The sequence below is a fragment of the Amblyomma maculatum genome, chromosome 4 (assembly GCF_055883805.1).
Source record: "Amblyomma maculatum isolate TAMU_Amacu chromosome 4, ASM5588380v1, whole genome shotgun sequence".
Taxonomy (NCBI): domain Eukaryota; kingdom Metazoa; phylum Arthropoda; class Arachnida; order Ixodida; family Ixodidae; genus Amblyomma; species Amblyomma maculatum.
Genome location: NC_139347.1, coordinates 51,027,518 through 51,037,138, shown reverse-complemented (window position 1 = coordinate 51,037,138; position 9,621 = coordinate 51,027,518). Strand labels below are relative to the sequence as shown.

The 9,621-nt window shown below is 42.4% G+C and overlaps 1 protein-coding gene across 2 annotated transcripts; it reads left to right on the top strand.

The window, feature by feature from the left end:
• The first annotated feature begins 364 nt into the window (after positions 1-364).
• Positions 365-4,155, top strand: mRpL30 (mitochondrial ribosomal protein L30). Of its 2 annotated transcripts, none has more exons than XM_084601392.1 (3): positions 365-582; positions 2,222-2,503; positions 3,769-4,155. In XM_084601392.1, the coding sequence occupies exons 1-3, from the start codon at positions 535-537 to the stop codon at positions 4,048-4,050; spliced, it is 612 nt and encodes a 203-aa protein (XP_084457518.1). In that variant the 5' UTR covers positions 365-534; the 3' UTR covers positions 4,051-4,155. The 2 variants fall into 2 exon arrangements, with proteins under 2 accessions (XP_084457518.1, XP_084457517.1); XM_084601391.1 differs by lacking the exon at positions 365-582 and adding an exon at positions 865-1,010.
• Positions 4,156-9,621: the final 5,466 nt, after the last annotated feature.

The following is a 9,621-nucleotide window of genomic DNA, read 5'->3' as shown; positions in this document are numbered from 1 at the left end:
TCAAAAAATGTGTGTGCGTGTGTGCGTGTTATTTTGTCGTTGTAGTGTCGTTGTGTTGTAGTGGTTGTAGGTGTCACAAGAACAGTGCTATTAAAACCATCCGCCTTGTTAAAACTGCAAAAAAAAAAAAAAAAAAAGTTTGAGAAGGAACATTTGTCTGCACTCGTCACGTCACGACTCACCAGAACGGCAGTTCGATAAGGGTGAAGTCGAATAATTGCGTCGTACACCGTTGTCAAAAATAAGAAAAAAAGGTTTGTTTAAAATATAGTGTACTAGAATACTCTAGTTCACTATAGTTTAAAAAATCATTAATTAAAGGAAGAAATATGGCACAAAGCTGAGTCGAGCCTGCAACAAAGCCTGCACGGGGTCAATGCTGCCCACATGGCTGCCCGTTATACATGCTCGACTGCTTGTGGCGCATTGTAGAAACCACGCACCTAGAAAAACTAGTTGATGTTGCTGTTTAAAAACAATGTTGATGATCTAGCATCCTGGTGAAACGTGCAGCCCCACGTTGAATAGGAAATTATGATGAGCATTTCGCTTCTCCGCCGAATTTCTCTCCCCGCATCCAGGGTAAGCCCTTACCGCGGCGACCGATTCGTCCGCAACGCAAAAAGATTCGTACACCTCTTGAAATCAATTCGCCGTTTCGGTTGGCATAGCTTTAATGTATTAATTGCAGATGTGGAGAAATTTCGTAATCTGCGCAAAAAAAAAGGTATACGAAAGGCCATGACTAGAGTGCGGAACCAACGGAACCATATTTGCTACAAGAGTTCCACCTAGACGGAACGACGTACATTTTGATCTATAGTTCCGTCTGCATAAATTAAAAGTGGCGCTAGACTTCCTTCATGTCGGCAGCCGCGTTTAGCTAGAAGCGAAACAGAAAAGGCACCCATGTAGGTAGTGTGCGATGCCAGTGAATGTTAAAGAACACCAGGTGGTGGAAATTATTCTGGAGCGCTTCTCGGCTAATTCCTCAAGAACGTCGAAAAATGGTGCCTCTTTCTTTTGTTTTATCACTTTATTCACCATTTCCCCAGCTATGATCAGGCGTCCACTGAGAATGAAATAAATACTGCAGCTTTCCTTTCCTGACAGTCAATTATTAATTGTATGGCAGCATGTCACAAGTTTGCACGCTCAAGTTCTTTCCCGCGGGGCCTGCTCATTTGTAAATCTAAGGGTGTCTGTTCTGCTACGCTGAGCATCTTCCCAGAAACGAGGCAGCTGAAGGAAACCAGCTGCAAATGACGGCACCTGTATTTAATTTTTCACCCGTTAGCTCACATAAAGTTCTGTTTTCAGAAAAAGTAGCACTTTCATTGCCAGAATTCAGTAATCTAGCAATAGAGGCCAATTTCACTATGCCCTCAACTTCCCTCTAATCAGTTGAGACCATGTGGACTTCATTACAATGGTGTCCAAATGGTATCAGTTGCATTTTTAGTCCCAGTGACTGTAATGCATTCTTATCTATGCTTACTCATCATATAGCCTCGAAACATTACAAACTTTAACAACAAGCTGAGATGCACAAGGGATGCCAACTGCTGTAGTTGGATACAACTAAATAATAGAGCAGGAAATGCCTCTTAGAGGAGGCCCCTCTATGTCTGCCATTTACCTATCATCATGGTATTGTGGTTAACCACCTTGCACTTTTTTAATCCATGGCAAATGTGCGCTAGTAGGAAGGGACAGTGCAGTTGTTAGAAGTCGTCCTTTGGGAGCCATTTGTTACTTCAGTAGTTACTGTTACTTACTTAAGTCTTAAGCTGTAGCTGACTTGAGCAATAGCTCTGTTTGAATGTTTGTTGTTTTAGTTTGTGACTCTTTGCTTCTGTGGCCCACCATCAACTTTCTCTGCATTTTAACTCTTGTGTGCAATATTTGAAACACCTATGTCTCTAGACTTGAATTTGTCAAAAAAAAAAAACTTATTACGACATTCGTGCATCTAGCTTACTGAATTTTTTGCATCTTTACAGCTGTGCCACATCATTGTTGCTCTTTTGTATGTTTGCTGTGCTTTCCTCCTTTTGTTATTCATTATGCATCGTTGTCTCACAGTGCTAAGGTTTAATAACTGGTCATTCAATTAGCATTTATCTGCTCAAATGACAATAAGAAAGTGTGAGTGTTACAATTGGTACAGTGGGGGCAGAAAGGCCCTATACATGAGAATGCCCTACAACTCGCTCAACAGGCCTGGACAGCTCTTCGCTGTGCATCCAGCAACATCAGCAGCAGCCAGCCTCAAGCACAGCCAACCCCTATTAATGGCTACGAGCGTACAGCTCTAGCCATCTTCAAAGAAGTGCATGAGACCAGGCGCAAAGCAGCCACAGGAGACTGGGAAGCACCCAAGCTCTTTCTGGTGGAGCGTGTGGGTGACTATCGCCATGTCCCTGGCCGGGAGAGGGATATCCTCAAGCTGCTAAAGTTGCTGGAGTCCAAGGAGGACAGAAAGGCTGGCATCCACAGGCCGGTGAGCTTCCTGTGCACTTGTGTTAGTTCTCTAAGCATTCTAGGTCAGCGTGCAGTTTAATAAGGACAACAATCTGAAACAGGTGGACATAATGCAGCATGTATTTACAAGCAAACACTTATTTTCAATCCTTCTGAGCATCCAGTATTGCTTAGTGAGCTGTCCCTCGAGCTTCCAAACCACTTCCTTGCAGCCTGCACAGTAAACATATAACCGCTCTTGTCTGCATGCACACTCAACTTTCTCAAAAGTATGCACCCCAACCTTAGTCAGGCCACCGCTTCGTGGTTGGAAGCCCAGTCGTGATGCATAACATGCATTCCAACAAGCCTTCCCAGCTTTTGACAAGCATTAAAGTGCAATCAATTAGTTTTATTTATTTTCAATTTATGGTAGCCGATAGTCGCAGTCATAACCCGTCCATTATTTTAGGTCTTAAAATTTACTGAGTGCATCAGATTAGCATGTTCTTAGAGAAGAACAGCCAGGGAAGGGACACAAATGCTAGAAGATGATGGCATGAGGGCACTGTAATGTGGCTGAATAATTGTTTTGCAATAACTCCAGTACAGCTAGATGCAGCGCAGTTAATCCATGTGCACAGGGGCATGCAACTTTTTCAGATCATCTTTTCATAATCATTGATCGTTTGCATTCTAGAGTCATTGCCATGTCATTCTCATCTGGTGCATACATTCCTTTGTGAGTGACTTTGCTCCGAGTTTACTGAAAGTATAGCCAAGTCTTGCAGCATCCACATGCTGCTGAATAGTGACAGCCTCCATTATGGATTTCTGTTAAGCCTGGTTGTACTGGTTGGGTAGGCAGATGTCTCGGCTGTGCCTTTGCATTTGGCTCAGATTCTTTTTGTGAATCCTGTTAGTTCACCATGTATGTCACCAGTGCTACGTGCTGGTCCCACGTGTGTCGATGAGCTTGTTTACCCATGTTTAGCAGCTTGACGTGATGACCACAAAGGCTCTGCACCTTCTCTGCTAGGAAATTGTGTCTTTATTAACTGAATTAAGCCCATCGGAGTAACCTATTGAAGTCCAAAAGCCTCTTCCAGTGACAACCAATCACATGTATGCAAATCTTTAATCTTGATGCAAAATCCCGTGTCAGCTACGATTCTCTTGATAGTCACTCTATAGTGATTTATCATGTGTCCTCCTCCCAGTGTTTTCTCTCTCCTCCTAATTTAAGTTGATGTGTCGACATGCTCGGTGGCAAATCTGATGCGGTCCTGCCCACATGCCTTGCAGCTGGGTAGCCGTACCATTGTGAAGAACACCCCCTTCATGTGCAAGATGCTGTGGCGAGTGAAGCACCTGGTGAAAGTGAGCCCCATCACATTCCCAGATGGGGAGCCCACTGAGGTGACAACAGGCACACACTTGAGCCGCGACGGTGTCTTCCGCGTTGTACCCCACTTGAAGGTGCCCGAACAGCGTCTGCTCGAGCCAGATGTACACACAAGGCGCAAGTTTACTGGCAAAGAACTAGCGAAAGTGCTGCATCAAAGCTGGGCCTGTGGCCTGAGTTGAATAAAACAAGTTGGTGAGCCGGCATTTCTGCAGTTGTTTCAACCTCCTTAGCTGGGTCCAGTCAACTTGATATCGGTTTAAATAAAACTCGCATATGTTTCTGCATTGACTGTACACACATGAATCTGTCCTCTCCATTTTTCACATAGAGTAATTGCTAGAGATCACATGGTGGTAGTCTTTGTGATTGTTTAGGCTTGCACGCCACCCAGACTTAAAAATCCAAAGACAGGATAATAAAAGAGGCACTACAATTCCTATATAATATGTGTTTTCGTTTTTGTATGCCTTTATTTTTATATATTGGCAGAGCTAGGTTGCCTCCTGCTATGGTCTCATATCGAACTCACAGTATCTATAAATAAATAGACAGAGAGATATGAATTTATTGGGTACGTCTTAAGAGGTACATAAAAATCGATATACAAGCAAGGATCCTAAAGTCAAATGCCTGTCATAGGCCCCTGTGTTGATTAATACTAACAAGCAAGCAGCACTATAGAAAAGTACTTAAGTAGTAAAAATGTGGTTATGTTGATACAAAGTTTACATAAATGTTAATTAAATAATAGGTTATCACGGGAAAAAAAAACGATCTGAGCAAAAGAAAAAAAACTTATATAGATGATGTGCAGTAGAACCCCGCTATAGTAAACTCTGATATAGTAAAGTGAAACTGAAGTCCCAGTTCATCTTCCATACATGAGTACATTTTTCCCCCTATATAGTAAAGATATTTTTGGCAAAAATAGATTACAGTAAACTGCGTCTGGCTGCGGCGACGACTTCCCACGAAATGGCATCGCCGCATGCGCACTACCTAAAATCGCGAGGCAAATAAAAAAAAAAGGATTTAATGGCTTTACCATTAGGCTTAGCAGCACTTCGGAGAAGCCAACTTTCCGTCAGCTTAAAGCCGTAAAAGATCGAAAGCATGCAGCTCATAGGAAAAAAAAAAAAAAAAGTTGTCTACAAACATGGAAAGAAGTGGAGGGGAAGAAATGGCCAAGTTAAGCTGTGCTTTTGTGGGGAACGGCAGTATGAAAAAACATGACTCTATTATAATTATTGTCAATTATAAATAACGAATTATAGGTCCTGCAAGAAAAGATGAAGTGCATTATAACCAGCAGCCTCTAGAACTTGCCTATAATAGGTTTATTGAAGCTACTTAATATCATTCCAATCTGTCAGCTCATTCTATCATTCATCAAATAAAGCTGCACACAAGACTTCTGGGAGGAATAGCAGAAGTAGCATAAAACATAAAAACAAAGCAGTTTTACGACATGTCGTACTAAATGTCCCATTTAGCAGACAAAAGTATGGTCGTCGAGAAGATTGACACCAGTTATCAGTCACTAAATAAAATAAAAACGGCATACATCTGCATTGATTTGATACACTATGCCCTCTTCCTTTGAAATTGCAGTGCATCAGATGTGCTTCAACCAGTGCACTCATCTCTCCCTATGCTCCTATTATTTTTCCCCCACTTATTTATGCAGTTGCACACTACTGTATGCTACTGTATTGCTGAATGTATGATGCTGTTGTGTGATTTGTGTACTTTCGCTATCAGGATTAGTATCTACAACCTATATTTTTAGCTGACAGTTGATGTCATCCTCATTGTCTCGTATACATAGCTAACATCTCTAATTATGACTCTGCTAATGGCATTATATATTCTCTCTCTTCCTTTAATGCTTAGAGAAACTTGTATGAATGCCTATGGAAATCAGTGTTGTTTGCACCCAACGCCAGTTTCGCTCCTGCTGCTGCCAGCAAAAATGCAACCATGAACCTGGGTTCCTGTTAAGCTAACAGCTTCGGTGTTTTGATTGTGCCCCTATCATCACTGATAAGACAGATAAATTATGAGAATAAATATTATAACAAATTCTCAAGATAATTTTTCTTTCCTGCCAGGGTTTAGTTGAGTTTTCATCAGTTTCCTAAATTACATCAAAATTGTTATTAAGCCTTGGGGTACATTTACATGGAGACAATGTTGCCTCATAAATGGCCTGCTGGCCTGTTCTTGTACGGCTGCCCTTTATCATATCAACACTCTGCAAAAGTGTCATGCAATCCTCATAGTTGTCTGACTGCAGGGCTTAAGTTTGTTTGGATTCTTGAATGCAACGGACTTTATTCCTGCACAACTGAAGGTGGCTGCAAAAAGAGAGTGCATGTGTCAGCAGGAGAGATCAAAGGAACCCGTGTTGGAGGTGACGGTCTGTGCGCATGCTTCGAAAACCACATCAAACAGTCATTTCTATATTTTGGTTTCTCACTTTACCCAGATTTGAGCCTGGGTCCATCAGTATGATTGAAACTCATCACCAAGATTGTGACAACTTAACCATCGATTAGAGTGTTAGCTACAGCCTTTATGCCTCAGCTTGGAAGTCATGCTCAGAAGTGTACTGCGGCCTGAGCAGTGTATGAGGGAGCCAATGACCATGAGCTACACTCCAATTTCATCTTCCCAAAGTGATACATGTTCAGCACAGGTGTCTTGTCCATCACCTGTGCAGCTCCAAACTTTTGCCAGGCAAAGCTGTGGGTCACAGTGGCACGGGACGATATAGTCCAATACGGTTCGGTATGTGGAGTTTACCGTCTCAAAGCTGCACATGGCTATGAAAGAAACAGTAGCAAATAGTCCCAAATTAATTTGACCACCTGAGGTTCTTTAACCTACACTGAACTGGACAGCTCACAGGTGTCTTCCTTATTTCATCTCCCTCGAAACATAGCCGCTGCAGCCGGGATTTGATCCTGCAGCAGTCAATCGCCATAGCCGTTACACCATCATTGTGGGTGGAAAACAATAACTTTACGTGGGTGATGCAAAGGGACACTCCAGCAGCAGCCTTCTGCCAGGTGGTGGTGAGTAATAGCCCAGTAAACCAATCCAAATAGCCAATCTTCCCGGACTGTGTATTTTTGCACTGGCAGTTTTCAGGTAACATAAGTAAAATCTGCCCGTGTACATAAAGGAAAGTTGTAACAAAATGCTTGCAACTTAATGTATCAATTTGACAAACAATTGTGTATTTATATTGCTGTTTTTTTTTTTAATGTATTATGTAACCAATGGCTCCTTTTACTTCACTTCTTCTGCAGCCACCATCGTAACACAACTGCAACACTAGCGCAGTTTTGTGTATTTGCTTTCTTTTGTTGTGGAGCACAAATTAATGGGGGTTACGAGTTTTACTGGAATGGGCATTTGAGATGTTGCACAAACAAAATAAGTATGTAACAGAAACTGTCTTGTATTCAATGCTTTTCATTGCCCAGAAATTTATACAAATGCAAATCATATATTAGCAGAGCTGTTTGGTCTTCTTTCTTGACGACATCATGCCAGAAAAAGATGCATAATGCGGACACAGTGCACATGCATGATCTCACATTAAATGGCAGCAGGGAGTTGTAGCTTCTAGCAAATTTTGATTCTGCAAGACAGAGAATATGTGAAAGGAAACTTTTTTCTTATTCACATGGCTGGACCACAGATGTAAATGAGATTTTGTGTGAGAGCTTGGGCACTAGATGTTATGGCATTTCTTAATTTACCTACTAAGCAGACTGAAGGTTGTGTCACTGTACCTACTTGCAGAGGCCCGCAGTGGTAACTCATCCAGTTTTCAAGTTCATTTTCGGGCATGGCTATTGCTGAACAGTATCAAGTCAAGAATAGAGCAATGGATCATTTAGCACAATACCAGTCAACACGGGTTGTTAAAGGGCATTGACAGAACACAGTGAAACTGTGACAATGGAGACTGCATGGATTTGCTGCTCTATCCATTACACTGGGAAGACAAGTTGTGTAGATGGTGCTGCCGTTTTGTCTTTTAACCAAACCACAACTAAAGGAACAGAACTGTTCCTCTTCATTATACCAGAGAAGGGCAGCTCATGAGAGTCACCTTATTTGTAGATCTCTGCTTCCAATATCTTGCGAACCTATTGCATTTTCTCAGCAGCAACTATCCCATATGGTGCATAATTTTTATACTTGTATGGGCAGGAGCTACCGTAGTACCCATGTGTCTCATATACCCATGGCAGCATGATGTAGGTTATTGGAGGGCTTGCTTCCATACTTCATGAAAGTGCCGCAACACAAATGTTCATATAAGATCTAAAGTACTTTAGGATGCAGCCTGTTGGTTTGTCATTCAGGTGGACTGCGATCACTGAGCATTACACTACTGCTGTTCCTGCTGTATACAAATGATGAGCTGTAGTACTGTCACTGAAATGCAACTCTCTTCAGTCTCATGGTAGCAGTCATATGTACAGAGTCATCCACTTCTAGCTAACACGTTCATTGAATTCAAAGCAACATTGCATCGCAAAGTGATACAAGCACAGAAAGGCCCAGAGGCAGTGTTTTGCATGGCCTGCCAATTAGCTTTATTCCGTGACCAGGTCGGACACAATGGCACTTTGAAAGCAACGACTGTGTTTAGCTTGTACATCTTTGAACTCGCCTTAAGTTCCATGGTGCACACATTGATCGCTTCATCCAGCCTGTATTACTCTCAGGTTCAGATTGCACAGAAGACAAAAATAAAAGGGTGTTCTCTCGTTTTCTACTATGGAAGAAATGTAACTGTTTCAAGAGTCAAGGAAAGGTGGTGATTGAGAACACTTGAACCACACTGCAAGGTAAGAGATAAAGGAAAGAATTAAAGGAGGAAACTGCAGCTATGGGGAGCGGCCAACCATCTAGTATTATTCAATGTGCACTGCACAGCAAGTTCAGCCTTCGCTGAAACGGCTGCAGTATCCGGGAATTGATGTCATGACCAAATGCTGCAACAACTGTAACAGGGTCCCTTTCTCATCCAGAGATAGCTGTGGTGTTTCCAAAAATTGAGATGACACTAAAGTTCTGCCTTTAAGGACATGACACAACAGCATGAATTGCTCTCATCTGTGGCTTCCCTTGCAGATCCTCATATGCACATGACATTGCTACTCGCTCAATCGTCACAATCTTCTTCAGCCCGACTACGCATACTGAAGGCAAGGACCTCCCCCATATTGCTCCAAATGACCTGTTGGTTCCGTGCTAGCTGCATCAAACTAATCTCCGGAAACTTCCTAATCTCATCCACCCAAATGGCTTTCTGCCGCCCCCTGCTACAGTTGCCTGCTCTAGGAATCTCTCTCTTAATCACTCATCCACTAATCTGTGCCTTTGTTATTGCACACATAAGCTTTAGCACATAGACGTAAGCTGCCACATTATGCGAAACACTACCTGACATAAAGCCACACTTAACCAAGTCGTACAAAAGTGCCTGCATGGCCTAGGGTTAGTGTGTTTTTCTCGGAATTCAAATGTATCAGAAGATTCGATTCCCCTTTCCTTCCCGCCTTAAAAGAGAAGCAATGCTGATGCCGGATTATCTGAAGAATGGGGACTTCTAATATTGCACACATTGTGAGATCTTCCCCAAGCCGATGTATCGTGCTCTAGAGGCGTTTCTTTGACCCTTTGTTGTGACTAGAGCTTTCACAGTTGAAGGAGGACTCAGCAAG